The following is an 18,681-nucleotide window of genomic DNA, read 5'->3' as shown; positions in this document are numbered from 1 at the left end:
GTACAACCAAAGTACAACTTCAAGAGCACAAACAAACTATACACATTAGTTAAAGGCACAGTAACCAATAAGTAATGATTCATTCCAAGGTTTTAGTTTCTAAGATAGACATGCAATAACGTTATTCCAGGCAGCACTGGCATATTAACACATGTTTAAGAGTGTCTCTTTGACTGAAGCGGCTAATCAACAGACTTCACAAATGCAGAATTATATAATGTTTTATGATGGAAGACGCAAGTAGAGAATAATAGCCCTTCTGAAAATGTAACCCACTGAAGATTGCTGGTCTTTTAAAGCAGGTGTGTTTTAGTTGCGGGGTAGGGTCCAAATCTGGTCAACCCCTCAGGTCTTAAAGTATAAGGGTTTGTAAACTAAATTGAATATCTTGCTTTGCAGTATAATACAGTCTCACACAGGCTATTACACATCTATTAAGAAGCTACTGTGGAGCTGACGGCATCATAGTGACATCATTGTTTTAAATAGACTCGGTACCTCTTTAAGTGAACCCCTGTCCATGGCTAAGCCTGTATGTTATTGTCTGCTAATCATCTGCAAACAGGCATTCCAGCCAGCCAGTACAGTGTGCAACAGTCATCTCATTTCAACAAGGGATTTGAATAGCAACACTGTTCAAGAGCCGAGGTGAAACACAAATCAAAATCCCACAATTCTTCTCAACTGCAACCCACAAAATCCTGAAAATACAGCAGGTGGGGGAAATGCAATATCCAGATGTGCAAATTTTTTGGGAAAAAGCAAGGATTATACATGGGATTACGGTACCTAGATCTGGAGTGTGTGAAGTCACATCAAATCTCGCCAGCTGCTGTCTTTAGGTCCATCTACCCTAATTATTATGCAGACATCTCTCCAGCTGGTGTCTGCAATACTGATTTTTTTAGGCTGGTGACAGACTCTAGCCTTTAATCCAACACTGCATTCACTACTTGCTTTCTCTTGTATACGGCATAAGCTTTAATTGACTAAAATGCGCCCCCTCCCTTTATCTCTCTCACTCTCTTGTATATTATAATTATGATCAAGCCTCCCAGATGAAAAACAAGACATTTAAAAAAAAGATTTCATAAGGCTCTAATCAATTCACACTGTAAGCTGAGCTGACACACCACCGTCAGTCAGCCTGAAAAATTCAAGTGAATAATATCATCAGCGGCCTAAGGACAGTCGCCTCTGTGTTATTCATATTCAGTCACGGTGTTAAATCCCCCGATACCTTTTTAATGCTAATCACACAATTAAAATCCAAGTAAAGAAACAAATGCATTCAATATACTGTATGTTTGCACTTAGCCAAACAAAAGCAGCACTGCATCAGTTTATATCCTACTTTGCTTTTCTTTTTTAAATGTATGCATGAAATGCTGGAGCCAGTGCATTAGCCCTCCTTATGAAAGACCTGCAGCTAATTAAGATCACAAACAGTTTCCGGATACTAATGCAACATGTTTTAGCTCTCGGAGATGCAAAGGTGATGATGTTTTTCAAAGAAGAAAATAAAGTCGGCTCCTTTATCTGGTAAGGAGTAAATCACATTTTCGGAGTCTCTTTTTTTAGAAGGCTTTTAAAAGAGGGCAGCTACTGAACAGTCAGCCAGGTTTCCAACCGTCCACAGATTTACAGACACTTTACTTTCAAGTAACACCAGAAGCATTACATAGGTAACTGCTTTTTCATTTGTTATTCCAGATGCACAGTGTAATCACAACGAAGTGCGTCTTCAGGACTGCTTGAAAATTGCTCATCTGTCTCAAAGAAATATTTGTGTAAAGAGAGCTGCTGTTTTTTCTGACACAGGAGAAAAAGCCAAGAGCAACTCTATACCCTCTACTGCAAACCTCAACTGTAGCATCTCACGGCCACTTTACAACTGTCCTTAACTGGCATGTTATCTTTTTAAAATCCAAATATCTTGTTTTTAAGATTTTACAGCACAGCTACTCTGCAAGACAGGCAAATACAAAACTACCTTTGTACGACTTAATAAAAATGTGTATTTTATTGGAAAACATTCCTAATAAATGATCTAATGTCTAGTTTACGGTTTTGGTTCTTTGGACAGAGGTCTCAGTATGACCTTGCAGTAAATAAATACATTTTCAGAAGCAATCTACTGTTTGAGAAGCCTCTTAACAGCAAAGTGTTGCTTTTTTGCTCTGATAACATTGCAAACTATCAGCCTGCCTGCAAAGGGGTTTTATTCATGCCTTGTCAAATATGAGTTATTTAAATAGACAAAATGAGAAATGTCACCTCTGCTGACTCAATCTCTTAATTGCAATTGCAGACAAAATGACACAGAAAAGTAAATAGCAGTCTATTCACAGGCATCTATGCATTATAACAAGCCAGACAACCCCATGATAGAGCATTCCTGTTGCATTAGAGAGTAACATAAGCACTTCTACAGATTTCATTTACTCTATTTATTGGAACATAAACTGTTTAGATTATATTTTTTACATCCTCTTTTTACTTGTTGCCTTTTGAACTAAATGTGAAATCATTTAAAAAACACATGTATTAAAAGGGCACTTTTTTTTTTAATCTAAACTGATAAGTCTCAAATTCCAACCAATTCTTTTTTAAACACAGGGAAAATAAAACACCAGACCCTTAATAAAAACTAAAACAAAAAGCTGGTTTCTTGAGCGTTGATTTACAGAAGAACAAGTAAGCTGGGCACTCACCCATCAGCGCTGGTGATGTCTCCGGTGCTTCTCCAGGTCTCTCTGCTTGAGGGTGTCTGTGCTTTCCTGAGGAGGGACTGTCGGCTTTGTACCTGCCTCAGCACGCTGCTCTTTATCTCCAGCAGCGTTGACATGCTTATTTGCTACCTGGAGAGGAAAGAGGAGGAGGAGGAAGGTAACACAGTGTGACTGGCACACAGCCAGTGGGGTTTCACTAGACTGAGCTCCACATGGATTTCTGGCTCAAGCAACAGGTGCACTTAGAGAGAGCTCTCCAGCAAAACAGCATCTCCTATACATACAAGCAGTGAAATAAACCAAACGACAGGGAGAGAGAGCAACAGCGAGAACATGTTCTGTCTTTAAAAGAATGTACTGTCTGAATCTACCCCTTTTTATTTCAGTTTACAAAAGTGACCCAGCAACCTGGCAACATGAACACTCTGCCCTTCTCCACTATACCGTGCCACCCGTCTGCCCTTCTCCACTATACCGTGCCACCCCCACACATCCGCAGAAGGCAAGTGAAGTCTGACAAAAGCTCAAACAACTCCAGTGACTGAGCAGACAATTGCAGCCCTTTAGTAATTAACTGCCTAGCATGACTGTTCCATCTATAATTCTCCACATAATTGTTTCAATAATTGCCTGTATGCAATGTTAATCCAATATTCCAAAATATACTTAAATGACCCTCAGTGTGGTGATAAAATGGCTCTCTCAAGGTGAAAAACAGCTGTCAGTTAGACGGGGATTTATGTTTCTTGCACAACTGAATACAATTAGACCAGTACTCTTCCAATATTATTAAAGTCTTAGAAAAGGTACCAGCTGGTCAGTTGATAGATCATTTGGAGTCTGGCAATTTTTTTACATTTGTTACAGTTTGGATTTAGAGCCAGGTACTCTACCGAATATGAAATTGCCTTCGCCTAGAGAAGAAAAGCAAATTTGGGGCTGTGTTTTTCGATTTACAGGAGACATCTGACACAGTTAACATATGAAGACACAGAGCATATGAAGAATATACCTAACTGACTTCATTTCTCATGTCTGACTTTGGATGTAAATAATAATAATAAAAAAGGTTAGTATGTGTTTCTCTGTAAGGCAATTAAGTCCAAATTGATGGGGAAGGTATGAAGAAGTCCCAGAGGTTTCATTTTTAGGAAATATTATTGAACTTTGTTAGGCACATGCAAAAGGTTAGTAGGGCAGTTACAATGAAGCAAATGTTATGCATAATTCTATCAGCAAAGCTGATGAACTATTCATGCACACTATGACCTTCACACAAATCATATTGGATTACCTCTTGGTCTCAAGCAAGTGAGTCATTAATTAAACTAATACGTTCACTTCAAGAGCATGCTTTAAAAATGTTGGATAAAAAACCTGAGAGATACCATCACTGTAACATTTTCAGTAAGTAACTGCTGAGTTTTGATTATTATATCAACTTTTCTTATGCAAAAATGGTGTTTAAAACTTTGCATGGATTATGTACTCCACCCTTAAAGGAATTCACGAAAAAGCTCTCTGAAGATCCCAATAAACTCAAAGGGGAAGCTGTGTGTGGGAGCAGTAGAGTGGAAAGGCTTAGAACAGCATTTACCAACACAGCTCTCTCTACAAGAGGTACTTTATTCTGGAACGCACTTCCTTCAGAAATTAAAGTCTTATTTTAAAATATTGTGTAATAAACCTGAGGCTTGGTTGAAACATAATCAATTATGCAATCATTAATTTATTCGGGATGCATTTGTATTTGAATTGTGTACACTGGAGATTTATATTATGTAAATTGTACTGTATCTTGATTATGTAAGCTGCTGATTGTTATGTACTTTTAACGGGTCATTCATGACTAATGTTGTATGTATTTTAAATCAAGTATCCAACAGGAGGTTATTGTTATAGTTTAGAGTAGAAGTAATAAGGAGATTTATTACAGTTGTCATCCATGTCTGCCCAGGGACTGTCAATGGAAATTAGCCTGCTCACTACACTGAAAAAACAATGCATCTTGTGTCCTGTAAGTGACACTTATGTTCTCAGTGTGTGTGTCCCTGATAAATAAATACAATAAACAAACAAATAAATTAAGCAGCTTCAGTCTGCAGTTCTATCTGGTTGTCCAGCATGCATTTGAAATGCTGCATTCAATGAGAGTGGTTCTGATAACGGATAGATGTAGCTGCAGTTTTAAACATGCTGTTAGCCAAGAACCCTTTAAATAACACGCACAGTAAATAGCAGCAGAATTAAAAAAAATAAAAAATCACGCCCAATGGTTTTGATTCAGAAAGGGCTCGTCAATCAAGCTGAAGGAACTCCCAAGTGAATAGAGGCTGTTGCTAAGCACTGCAGTTGTGTCTGCCACAGCGTTGCATGTAGCACATCATTCTCTGGGCTGGTTTGAAGTAAAGGACACAAACACAGATGCAAATGATCAGGTTCAGAAGTTTCAGTTGTCAGTCATGCCAGAGATCGATTGTTTCCCCATGCCCTTTCATTTTCAAACCAGAACTTTAAAGTAAATCAATGACTGAAGAAGGGCTAGGATTGAAAAAAAAAAACTGCAGCTAGAAATAATTGGTCATTTGTAATTCATTACCGATTCAGGGGGTATTATTCCTGTGTGCCCCCTTCGGTTATAAACACGTGAGCCTGATCAACAGGGCTTTGCTTTCACAGGTCCTGCTGTGGGAAGAACATGTGACAGAAATACCCTTTAAACAACTCCTTACTGTTCTGTTTTTAAACCCAACTTGTTGTTCTTTTAAGCTTAACTGCTGAAGCTTTGAAGAAATGTACATTGTGTTTCACAGGTGTATGTGGTTTTATTAAATGATAGCAGATTCCATAAAGGCATCCTAAACTTTACTGTTCCAGCAATGGACGTTTCACTGTTTGTAATTCTTTTTCACCACCTCTTCTCTAGCTTCTGATTTTAAGTTCAGACATTTTGTAGCATTTTAAATCGTTCATGCAGCACTTGAAAAGTTGACGAATCAGGTGCTCTAAACGTAACTTTCATTAAGTTCCGAGAGCTTGCAGCAAGGGAAAAATAATTGGATCCAAATTCCCTATAATAAAATATGAAATTAAACTTGCTAACGCACAAGGTTTTCATTTCCTCCTTGCATGGCTTTCAATTTACATAAAGTGTATTCAGTATTACCAAGGCCAGAGCTAAATTAAAAAAAAAAAAAAAAAAAAATCCCAGATAGCGTGTTGAAACACTTTACAGTATTGGAATTACAAACATTAAGCATTTATTCTCTGCTGTGGTCCGATTTATTATCGGAAGAGATCCGTCGCTATGGCTACAGGTCCATCCAAGGAAACAAGACTTTAAAAGGTCATGCAAGAGAATACATATCATTATTTGCATTAATCCTTCAAAGTACAATAGAAACATGCTTTACTGAGCAATGTGGCAATGTCAAGGAATAAAGTGGTGTTGGAAATATGTTAACCAATTTTTTTGTCTCCCGGATTTATTGAAATACACAGAGTAATACAGGCTTGCCTTGTCTGTCTTGTGCCCTTGTGTAAATCATCTGTCTCCTTATATGACTTTGTAATGCAAACACCTAGACCTGCATTCTGAATTCAATAAAAGCAGAGAGATTGGCATTATTGTCTAGCGAAGCAGCAGAACTATAACAGAACTAAAGAGACATTTGAGGTGGAGTGTCAAGCAAAAGTCAAACACCAGAAAAAAATGTTTTTTTTTTTTTTTTTTTTTCACGAACCCTCTTCAGAAAATGGACACATGCAGACTTCTGTGAAAAACAGCAGAAACTCTTTTTTCTCGGTGCATTCCAGCAGCTTCGTAACAGAACAACATGTACCCTGTGTTCTAGAACACAGCAAGGATACAAATAAAACACTGGAGTAACATCAGTCAATTAGAGCTGATCTGAAGTTTGGTTTTGTCTTTTACAAATATGAGAAGCCAGCAGGTCTCCCATGTGTTTCACCTGAGATCAGAGAGAACGAGACAAGTCACTGCAGGAATACAGTAAGGGTATGACTGAATGAACCAATAACTATAATAAAAAAAAGCACTGGGAGATGTGCACCTAGCAGCCTCAACTCCACTCATCACAGGGACATCAGAGCAGGATGAAGGGACTGCATTGCAACTTCTACAAACACAAAGAAAGAAATAACCCACCCCTTACCTTTTAATGCTGTTTGCAATCGTTCCTTGTTCTGCTGAGCTAATATAGAGATTGTGCAGAGATAATAATATAGTCTAATCATGCTTCTCTATTGCTGCCGTCTTGCTTCCCACACTTGAAAACTCATGTGCTACTGTGACCTTTCAACTCTTGCTTCATAGTAAAGTAGGAAGCAACCCATGTCAAACAAACAAAAAAACAATTAAATCAAATAACAGTAAATCAAACAACTGGCTACTTTACACTGCCTTACTGAGTGCTGTGTTAAGCTTCACATTCTCCATCATCCTGTTACTTTGTGTTTGTTTTAAAGCCAGTCCCGGTTCTTTAATCTGGGTCAGAAACGCACCTGTGTATTTTAAAACCTAGCAGGACAGAACTGACGAAACAGAGAACCCATTTCCACTTCCAAGGAACAGTGTACTAATGCACCAAAAAAAAATAAAGAATCCTAAACATGTTGCTTATGGAGAATAATAACCAGACTAGCATTTGAACAGCATTGCATTTACCGGAACATTTAATGAACACAGTGAGGGACCACTTTGCTACATGAGTGCTTTGGAGAGCAGGAAAAAAAAGTAAACCACTGCAAATTAACATGTCATAGCAATTGCCAGTTCAGAGAACACAGAAACACAAACTGTAAACTGTTGGCTTGGTGGTTGGTATCTTTTCACTCTAAACCATTTTGATTATATATCTCTGTGCAAAAATGTCAGCTATACTTTTTTTTTTTTCCTTTTTAAATGAAATACTAAAACGTTGTCTTGTATATATCTCTTCTAGTGTATCAGGTTGTAAACCACTGGGGTCTGTCAACCCTACATGGAGGATGCATTTACAATTAGGACTTAAGAACAAATATCTCTTTCCAGATCTTAAGTTCCCTCCCTGCCAGGCAGAATGCACACAGACAACAAATCAGAAGTGCTTATCGAACGCATAGCAATGAGCCCACACCAGACTCATTTTTCTTCTTTTCCTGGGTCTTGCCAATTCTGGATGCATGACTTGATAAGAACTAATGCTTATTATTTTCACCCCAGTGTGGCGTTTGTGTTCCATCGTAAACAATAGAGACCAGTATCTCGTGCTAGTTAAAGTCCTTCTCAATGTCTTCTAGTAGAAACATTTCTGAAAGAATATTCTACAGAACCTCACTATTAAAGCGCTGACTCTCGTCATAACACTTCATGTTCCGCAGTATGCTGTCCACTGCTGGCATTTTATATCAGTGTTACCCGGGCTATGAAACTATTATAATTGCATTTCCACACAGTGCGAATTAGATTCTTTCAAGACTGCTGATTTCATTCTAATCTGGGCACTGCCAGAGGTCAGTCTCATTACTATACCAGAGTAGCAACACTAGAAGTGGAAAGAAATTCTAGAAACAAAAATGTAAAATAGCCAAAAACATCACTGGCAGCTAAATACAAACCCATTTAGTGTGAAATCCTGTGACGAAGCATGCTAAAGACTATGGCAGTCTGAGAATAGTTCTATAGAATGTTCTAATGCCACTCACTGTACAGTTCAACACCAAGGCATATTCCAATGTTAACCCACGAGTGTTTATGAAGATGCACATGGTCATTTAGCAGCTTACCAGGTGTTACCCTAGTTGGCTGCACTACTGACTCACGAATACAGAGTTTGCATGCAAGCTTGTGTTGTGCATTTCGTGCATATGCATTTTTCAGTTATCTATGTTTCTAAACTCCATGCATACTTTTGCTTTACTAATCTTTGCTGTCTACCTTTACCATGGTACCCCACAGTGAACTTGCCATGCTACAATATGATCAAAAACACAAAGAAAGAAAAAGCAATGCTGCTGCTGTTGCTGTGAGCTCGGGAGAGACAGACAGATCACCTGATAGCATTGCTTCTTCAATTCCACATGAGCCTTGACCTTTAGTTCAGGAGCACATTCTAAGCAGATAAACCCCTACACAATAATACTTAAACAGCTCTCCTCGCAGAACAGCCATCTCACCAAATAAATGAGCATTATGTTTCATGAACACTCGCCCCTTGTGGATTACCCCAGAGTGCGAGAGGAATTAAAAAACAAGACGACTCCATTGCAGGCGTATTTATTGTGAAAAACATTTCACATCGACCCCCACGTGCTGTTTATTTATTTATTTATTTATTTATTTATTTCAATGGTTAGTGGTTAAAGAAACAGGCTTGTAACCAAGAGGTCCCGTGTGACCCTGAGCAAACCTCCTTATGCTCCGTCTTTCGGGTGAGACAGCTGATACATAGTTCACACACCCTAGTCTCTGTAAGTCACCTTGGATAAAGGTGAACGCTAAATAAACAAATAATAATGTACAGTGAAGCCTCTTCCCCACACTTCTCTGAGGAGATGGAAAATGTTGGGTGAAAGAGGGTTCTGTACAAGTGTTAGATCTCAATGCACCATTTAATTAACTTGTGCACCCTGGTCAACATTTCATATAAGCTCCTAAAACTATACAAAGAATAAAAAGAAATGCAACAGTGCAATGATCAGATGGATATTACTACTTCCTGCTACAATGCATTTGCTTAATAAATAGCTGTCAGAAAACTGCTATGCAGACTTGTTCACGCACAGTTCAGGAGAACTAAACGCTATTCTGTGGAGTGCAGATTCAATCTGGGAATACTTCAGGGCCTGTTACAGGAAGGTAGTCTACACGCAGACCCTAGAGAGGAGGTGTGGGCTGTTGGCTCAGGTTGAGGTAAGCGATCTTATAACAGACCCCTACTCACAAAGCTCAACGTGTTACCCAAGAGCTCCTTTTCACTTTTTAACCAACAACTGCAGGATGGTAAACTAGCATTCTGCAACAGAGAGGCAGTAGAATTATATGCTGCCATTTTGTTTTAACAGCAAACCAGATTGGATGTGATGAGTTAACAGGAAGCAGGTGTTTTATATTCAGCCCAGTGAAAGGGTACAGTAATTTGTTTTCTATTGGCAATAAAATATATATATTTTAAGTCTTTAAATATTAATTTCAACAAACACTAAATCATTAAGTAAACCAATCGTTGTCTCCCTTTCCTAAAGGACAGCTGGATTGGTATAATTGATTTTAGCTTCAGTTAATAATCTTGTTTCTCTAGCATTCAAAATTAATTAGACACATTATCCCTGTTGTCTTTTTTTTTCTTAACAGAGTAAATAATCAAATACCAGACTGAACAGTTGTCGGGCAACATGTGCCCATGCTTTAGAAACACACACAGTAGACTGCAGCTCAGCTGATGAGCGTTAACGTTCTGGACCAGTTGATGACAGTGTGTCTATCAGCTGCAGTGCCACCTGGTGGTAACAAGCCCTATGAGACTGCTTGCCTGAGCTGTTAGCAGTGTGTCGTCTCCATGGTGATTGCGTTCTAACCACAGGGGCATGGTTTACCTGTTGTTCAGTCATGTGACCACCGTCCCCTTTTACATAGGGGCTGAGTGAGCATCTGTCCTGTTTGTGGTGACTCTATCCTTGAGTGGCAATCATTTCTGGTCCACCTGAGTTGGAATGGCTAAGTCTGAACTTGTTTTCGCCCATCTCCCTGACAAAGGAAGTTGGTGTTTATAACTACATTGCTATAGAGGATTACTGCTGCAACACATATGGCTGATATATTTTTATTATGAACTTCTCTGATATCTTTCTGATCCCAAACAATATTGATTTAAAAAAAGATATAGCATCAGCGTGTCCCTACAGGCCCCCAATAACAACCCCCCCCCCTTAGTGGAAATACGACGGCCCAGGGTTTTAATATCTTCACAACTTTATTAAATTCCACTTAAGTGGGTGTTACTGTATATAATTATTAGACACGGTTTGCCCCAGTCGCTGAGGTAACCATGGCAACACTTCAGTAAATATTACCAGCCGAAGCATACTGTTGCATCTTAGACACAGCTGTTTGCAGAGTCACACAGTGTTCATATCACAAACAGTTACTGTGAATAAACATTTTTATCAGGCTCATCAATGCTGCTGCCTCTTACACCACTGTCTCAATATTAAACATGACGAAGGCTGTGTTTGTACATCATTTCTCCTGCCAATTCAACCCCTAATTCCTAATCTCCAACGTGACAGGCAGTGTAATTACATATACTGATGCACAATGAAAACACAACAGTCTAAGTTTTACATCAATAGCTCATTGGGCACATACATAATGCTAGTTTCATTTTAAATAGTGAGCAGATAGGTTTGTTGATTGTTTGAGTAGCATTGTTCCTTGGGATAACAAAATACTGAGCTCAAGTCATGTGATTTCATAAAAATGCCAGGTGCTCAGTGTTTGGTAGCTGAGTTGAGTTAAAATTGCCAAAATGAGTTGATTAAGAATCTCCATTCGAAAAGACATGATTTTAATTAAGGCAAGAACAGCGACAGATATGACGTGCCCCGCTTGAGTAATGAAGATCGCCTGGTTGCTGTGGGCATGATTGAAGGCAGCCTGTCTGTGACAGAAGTTGCCCGGAGAATGAGATGCTCTGCTTCAACAATCAGCAGACTAGTCCAGAGAAACCAGGAAACCGGCTCTGTGAGGGACAGGCCACGTCCTGGAAGGCAGAAGGTCAACACACCGGCCCAGGACTGTCACATCTGACTGGTCCATCTGCATAATCCTTTTCACACTGCAGTGGCTACAGCACGAGTGTAGCTTGCCGTCTGCATAAAAATGATTTGCATGCTCGGAGACAGTTCAGGGGTAACATGTTGACAGCTGAGAGACGAAATCGCCGTCTTCTGTGGGCCAGAGAACATCTGAGGTGGCAGCAGAGAGAGCAGTGGAGTGTTGTATTCACCGCTGAATGCCAGACAGATGTGACGGATGACAATGAGTGTGGAGGTGTCATTGTGAGCATTATGCTGACTGTTGTGTTGTTCAAGCCAACCGGTGGAAGTGTGATGATGTGGGGAGGAATCTCCTTTAACACACGCCTTTGGTGCAGATTGAGGCCAACCTTACTGCTTAGCGATACACTGACAAAGTCCTTGAGGCAGTTTTTCCATTCCTGCAAGCCAATCCAGAAGTGTTGATTTTCCAGCCAGACAATGAAAGACCACACAGTGCTAGGATCACAATTGCACAACTTCAAGAAAGCAATGTCGAGGTCTTGCTGTAGCCAGCTTTTTCTCCTGACCCGAGTCCAATAGAACATCTGTGGGACCAAATTGCCAGCGCCATCCACAGGAGACAACCGCGACCAGCCAGCCTTCGCCAGCTGGCCGTGGCTGCACAGGAATAGCGGCAGAACATCCCACAGCTCTTTACTGCACAGCGATACGCTGATGAAGTCCTTCAGGCAACAGTTTTTCCAGTCATACCCGATGCTAACTTTGTAACATTTTAACTTTGACAGTGTGTCACATTTCATACTGAAAAACTTCACATGATTCTTTGACCTGTATTTTTGTTCACACTTTCTTTGATTAAATTCATTAGACTCGAGTGTTGCATTTCTTTTATGCATCAGTATATATATTTTTTAAATTATGGAAATATGCAAGGGAGTACTGAAATGAAGTTATTGCAAAGTGCCTTGCATTTCAGTTGTCCAATTAGGACAAAAAAAAAAAAAACATCACAAAATAAGCCTAGAAGCAGTTGATTACACGGCTGGAATTCTATTTTTGTTACAAGGTAGAAGTCAAAGGTTAATACAATACCTACCAAGCAGCGAGCAGACAGGCTGAGGTAGTTATTTGTAATGTGAGGTTCTCGATCACCAGCCAGATACTCCTTTTTGCCTACACTGATAACACAGGTGGTGCTAGGAAGAAACAGTGTGGTTATGGGTTTATTACTGCACTAAAAAAGTGCTCCATTAATCAAGGTCTTTGCATGCTGCTGTTGGCATTCCTACGGCTTTGGCGAGTGTCACAAAGCTTTGATGCATAGTCTTAAGCGTATGGCCATATTAAATCAAAGGTCCTTTCTGTTTTGCATCAGTTTTGTGTCAGTAAACCGACCAATAAATGGTTTGAAGTGTGTTTAAATTAACCTGCAACTGAAGACTGGGGCAACTGGTACACCCGTGTTTAGCTGATTTGATTGTTTCAAATGATACTTTTCCAAATTCTAATAAAGAGCTTTCAGTTTGGGTGGAATGATTCAAGCAACACGTTGCCAGATGGTTCTATTATTACTTATTATATGTGGCTGCTGATGACATCACTTACTGTTTTATAAGATGGAGTTACCTCTTATGAAGGGTGTTTTTAGAGTACCAGTGAATAACAAGCATGTTAGAACCATGCACTCACCCCCCCGCCACTGCTGTCAGTACAAAATTAGAACTACTGTCAGCATCATGAAACATGACATCACCGTGGCCTACACCCACGCTATGCACGTGTACAAATGGAAGTGCAACATGGACTGTATAAACACAAACCATATGGTGCACCATACTTGGAGGATTCAGAAATCCTCAATAAAGTGTGCTAAAGAATGTCCTCACCAAGTTTCATCACAATTAGACAGGCGGTAGGGCACATGTAAAAATGTAAGGGTGAAACACTGCACACAGGGTGATCTAGTTAGGGAATAATATCCTGACTCAAAAGGAGGCACAGCGAGTGGAAACCAGAATGTAAGAGCTTTGGAAAGTTTGCAAGAAAATTTAATAAAAAGATCTACAGGCTGGTTATAAAATCACTTGGACACGTTGCTCTGAGGCTACAGACAAAGAGGGGTGAATCGCAGCTACTGTGTAGGTAATGTAGCAAAGACTACGAGAAGCTTTCCTCTGTGACACCTGGTGGTAATCCTTGCTGGTGCCTCTCGCACAGTAAGATGTAGCATGCTGTTAGTTGCCAGTTTAAGTGCTCTTCCACTGCACAGCTTACTGGGAGACATAAACCAAGTATCTGTTTCAACATAATCCAAGCTGCTGCGAAACATGAGGCATGAGCACCAGGTCACTTCATGAGTCAGGTCACGAATCAACTGAGAGGACATTTCAGTGTCCCTAAACCCTTATACATGTAACAAATATCTAAATGTATAACTGCTCTCTTTATGAATGCTCCCCGCCACCCCTCCCCCCATCAGGACAAGAGACACTTTTATTGTTCATGTTATCTTTGCCACACGTCCCCCAACAGCCTCCTGCTGAAATGGCTTCCCAGGGGACCAGTCTGAGCAAATACTCACCTGCTGTGCTGGGTTCAAACAGCACTAGCTGCTGGGAAATCAAAGTGAGGGAGGAACAAGTTAGGGAAAGATAAAAATGAAAAGGAAACGTGATGCAGCCGATTAGATTAAAGAATGGTGCATAGCTTTAAAACAAAAAAAAACTAAGCTAATCAAAGCAAAGGCAACTGCACCTGGTGCTGCAGAGGAGAGCTTGCATTCTGAATCAAATGCATGCTCTAAATCAAACCCCCTCTGTTAAATACAGTTTTGTGTGGATACACTAGAATAATCAGACCACAGATGTTGCTGAAAGCGTGGCTGAAAACATTTCCATGATATATAGAAGTTGCATCTCTCTGTTTTAGACCAGCTTGAAGACAGCGTCTCTCACAGACTTTGCTAGCAGGCTCTCGGTGGGCAGCTGCTGCTGTATGCAAGACTGCACTAATTACTGGTGCTTTCCACCAATCCAACCAAACAGTAAGGAACGGTCATGTATCCCAATGGCCAGTTTCATGCTTTTTATATTCTAGAATGGACTAGCTTCGAGACTCGGCTCCATGACACATCTCTGCTTTATAACAAGCCGCTTCGTAAAACTGAATCTCGGAACAGCAAACATGTCAGAGGGCAGAAGCCAGGGCTGCAGTGGACTGTTTAAAATTCTCAGCATATCAAAAAGGATGCAAGTAAAATCTTAAAGCGGTGAATCAACTGACATGAACAATACTGGAGCTGTAACCTGTAATACTTGAGATGTAACCTGCAGTCTGCTGTGACTTCTGAAGGCAGCTTTGTGCTGGAAGAATACAATGCTTCGAATCCACACATGCACAGTCTACTAAATAAAAAAACAAAAATGATATAGGGGTGTGTTACTAAAGTCACAGCAAAACCAGGAATGAATCAAACTGCTACGCAATAGGAGCCCTATTTCCATTCCTGATTTTACAATACTGGGGCCCTGGATTTCATCAATGCGCTAGCTATCCATGTCTATCTGGTGGGCAACACCAGAAGTACATGGCTTATACAGCCCAGGCGCGTGCAGGTTGATGGACTATGACTAGATCACAAGTGTAATGTGTTTGGAGGTCAGCTACTTCTGCAGTTAGCCTTCAATATAGAGGCATAGTCTCCTAAGAGGGGTGCATTGGGCTGTGCTGGTCTCCCTCATGGTGCTGCCTTGCCCTTGCTCTGCAGGTGAATTTAAGAACTTCTCAGGTGTTGTGCTAAATTGGGTCTCCAGCAACGCGACTCAGTGCCCATGCCTAGTTTATGTTGAATGTCGTCTTTGAATCTCGACTGCTAAAAACGGCCTCATGTCTTCGTTTTAACAAGGAATTATAAATGATGTGAAACTAGATAAAAGAACGACTTTCTGTGGAATATGTGTTCTTTTATTTATCATATGGAAAATACCCAAATGGTTATGCTAGTAGACCTCTTCAATGGAGTTTAAGAAGATACTTAGACGAGTTAATTTTGGAAGGTTAGTAGTACTGGGCTGGCAAACACAGCGTGATCGGATTAATCCCCCCCAAGCATCAAAGTGTGTGTAGGTAGAGTGAATGCAGCAGTTTTGAAATCGTTGTAAGACTGTCCCAGTAATTATACGTCGCAAAACATATGCATATGTTAATATTACTTTCTGTCTGCCCTAAACTATTTAAGTACGTTTTGGTGGTTATGTTTACAGAGCTATAGTCGGTACAAATCACCGAAAGACAATGAAAGCTGTCATATTATAACGGCATGATCATTTCTCAAAATACAATATCGGTCTCATTAAATAGCATTAGTTTGATCGTAAAGTTCACCTAGGTCTCATTCAGCACAAAAAAACAGTTTAAAAAAAATAATAATAATAATAATAATAATTTTGGATATGTTTAAGTTAAGTAAAAACTATTGATAGTAAGCTATGTGTGGTTTTGTTTGTTGTAATCAACAAACACGTTTGACCACCCTAGTAGTATCGAAGACGTATTTATCGGAGGGGGAAAAAAATTACTTATTGTGAAGTGTCAGATCTTGCAAGGTAACAAATGTGAAACAATTTAAACATCCAATAAATAAGGTTAGACGACAACATTGTACAATGTGCCAATGTAATTTGCTATGGGAAAGAATTATGCTGGAGACCGTATTTCACATTTGGCAACTGCTTAGTTGCCACCCCCCCCCCAAAAAAAAACCCCATAAAAAACAATAGACGTTTCCACCAACCCTGCGCACTCGCTTTATTGATGATCCCTCCTCTGCAGCAAACAGGACCAGTTCTCAGCAACCAGTGGTCAATGAAGTATTCTAAATGCAAGCTGACCCCGCGCCCCAGACTCCAGGGGAAGAAAGACATAAAAATTGGGTCATTTCTATCTCTCACCACCCCCCACCCCCCCTTCAGCTGTGTGGTTTCAATTTTAGCTAACACAGTTTCTGAAGACAACTTCAATCTGAATACCTTGGAGTCATAAACCCCATAACACGGCTGTGTGTAGCGAGCAGAGAACGTAACAGGCGATACCTGATTCAGTTACTGTCATAGCTGCAAACTTACTCTTATTATTGTGCGCGTCATTTTATTGTCCAAGGAGAATAAACAAAGCAGCACGTCGTGCATTGTAAATATGCTGCTATTTACAGCTGCATTATGTCGTCAACATCAACATACAGCTGTTTGCAAGAGCCAGCAAACAACTGAAATGCGCGTTACTTAAAAACCATGCACATTTTAAAAACGCATTCCTCGATATAATGCAATTACTAAAGCAGCCACTGGTTTTGCACAAAGCACATCACGCTGGTGCATTCAACAGGCGTTTTTATTTAAGCAATTCCCATGACAAACTATGCAGCCGACACTGCAAAGATATATCCCCAGCTATTTTCATTCGGGGTTTCTGTCTACCCCTGCCACACAGTCATTAGCTCTCATCACGCATCACCCTTATGTTTTGGCTAGTGCTTTAGTATGTGTTATATATATATATATATATATATATATATATATATATATATATATATATATATATAAACAAAAAACTGTTTCAAACAAACATAATATGCTATTTGCAAAATATTAACTTAAAAAAAAAAAAAACCTAAACTTGTTTCAACCACACCTTGTACGCATCTCCCTGTCTACAGTAATTAAATAAAACAGATGCCCCACCTGTTAAGCGTGTACTTCAGTTATTTCTCAGACACTTTCCAAAAATATTATTAAGCCAAGGAGATGCGAGCGATGAATGACGTTAGTCGTCTTGTCGTTGCCAAAGTGATACGAGTAGAGTCCTTCTGGACCATTCGAGGCTTCGCAGTAACAGCGCCCAACTGTTTTATTTTCTGAGCGATTGATTCACGGTTTTCATTTTTTTTCACGTGTTTATCCTCGACTTGTTCCTTATATGGTCACAGGAAGTTCGCTCCTTTTCCGAAGGTGAGTTGCTGGGGGAAAGAAAGACTCCTCGACTTACCTTTAGCATAGAGATAAACAAGCAGAGAAACATACTTTACAAATTCATGCATATCAGTCTACTGCTTGTGTAAATTATGGAGTTCAAGAAGCAGCCCTGCAAAACTTTAAATTTACATACATTTCAGACATGAAAATTGCATATTTTTTCCTACAGTGACGCTGCCAATAAGTTTTCTTAGTTTCAGTTTTCCAATTAAACCTTTAATTTTCATTCCTTTTTAAAGATTTATTTTTTGTTAAAATCAGGTAGATGTCCGTCCTTGTTAGCACCCTCGTCTGGATGATGCTAAATTGATATTTTTTTTTTTTTTCTCCTGCCGTCACTGGATGTCTGGAGTAGTCCAATATCTGACATTTTAATCAGTATAAGGTCTAGGGCAGTACTTTTCCACTTGCCCTGTCCAATGGGGTACGTTTATGGAGGACACACTCTCACATCAGCATATATAAGCCAGAAATACTGTATATAATACTTTATTAGGAACGATTAAGAGACAATTGCAGTGTATGGGTTGTAAAATCTTAATTTTGCAATGTGTTACCTTGCTTTCCTTTTCCCCGTGTGTATTTTTGATGCTTTACCACACCTCGCTGGTCTTTCCCATGCTTTCACTGTGCTTTGCTATGCTTTTACTATGGGAAACTTTTCTAAGGGTGCGAGCGCAGGGACAGAGAGCTCTGTTTAATGCTGGGAATGTTGCAGGATGGCTTTCGTACATAATCAAGTGGAAAAGATTGTGTGTTCAATGTGTAATGCTTTTTCAATGGGATCGTACTGTCTGACAATAACAGTGGAGACCTGGCAGGTCTTACTGTGTCAGAATTTCCTGAAATCCCTTTCCTCCTTCACTCTCCTCTCTGGCTGCCGTTGTTACTGATGGCTCCCCTTTTATGTTAAGCAGTTCCCAGATTTCGTACTGTATTGCACTCCACAGCCATTGCAGCTGCTGTCCTTAGGAACCAAACATGGTATGTGTTATAAAGAATAACCAGTACAAGTTTAAATGCAAGAATGCAGTCAGGGAATATATCATGAGAAATAGCCATATAACCAAGTGCATATGGTTAAAGTGAAGTGCCTAATATTTGTAACCTGTGGTTATTGCCAACAGCTCAAGATGTGT

General features: G+C 39.8%; 1 protein-coding gene across 2 annotated transcripts in view; it reads right to left on the bottom strand.

The window, feature by feature from the left end:
- Positions 1 to 17,401, bottom strand: part of LOC121330573 (BAI1-associated protein 3-like) — a 39,555-nt gene extending 22,154 nt beyond the window's left edge. The window contains exons 1-2 of one of the 2 annotated variants that reach the window (XM_041277182.1): positions 17,252 to 17,401; positions 2,715 to 2,861 (exon numbers count right to left, since the gene is read on the bottom strand). In XM_041277182.1, the coding sequence (XP_041133116.1) occupies positions 2,715 to 2,848 (134 nt within the window). In that variant the 5' untranslated portion in view covers positions 2,849 to 2,861; positions 17,252 to 17,401. Of the gene's footprint in view, positions 1 to 2,714; positions 3,069 to 17,251 lie in introns of those variants that run through there. The other variant, XM_041277183.1, reaches the window with a different exon arrangement.
- Between the last annotated feature and the right edge of the window lie 1,280 nt (positions 17,402 to 18,681).

This window comes from Polyodon spathula, chromosome 18 (genome assembly GCF_017654505.1).
Source record: "Polyodon spathula isolate WHYD16114869_AA chromosome 18, ASM1765450v1, whole genome shotgun sequence".
Lineage (NCBI taxonomy): Eukaryota > Metazoa > Chordata > Actinopteri > Acipenseriformes > Polyodontidae > Polyodon > Polyodon spathula.
Note: the sequence above shows the minus strand (reverse complement) of the source record. Positions and strands in the feature narration are given on the sequence as shown.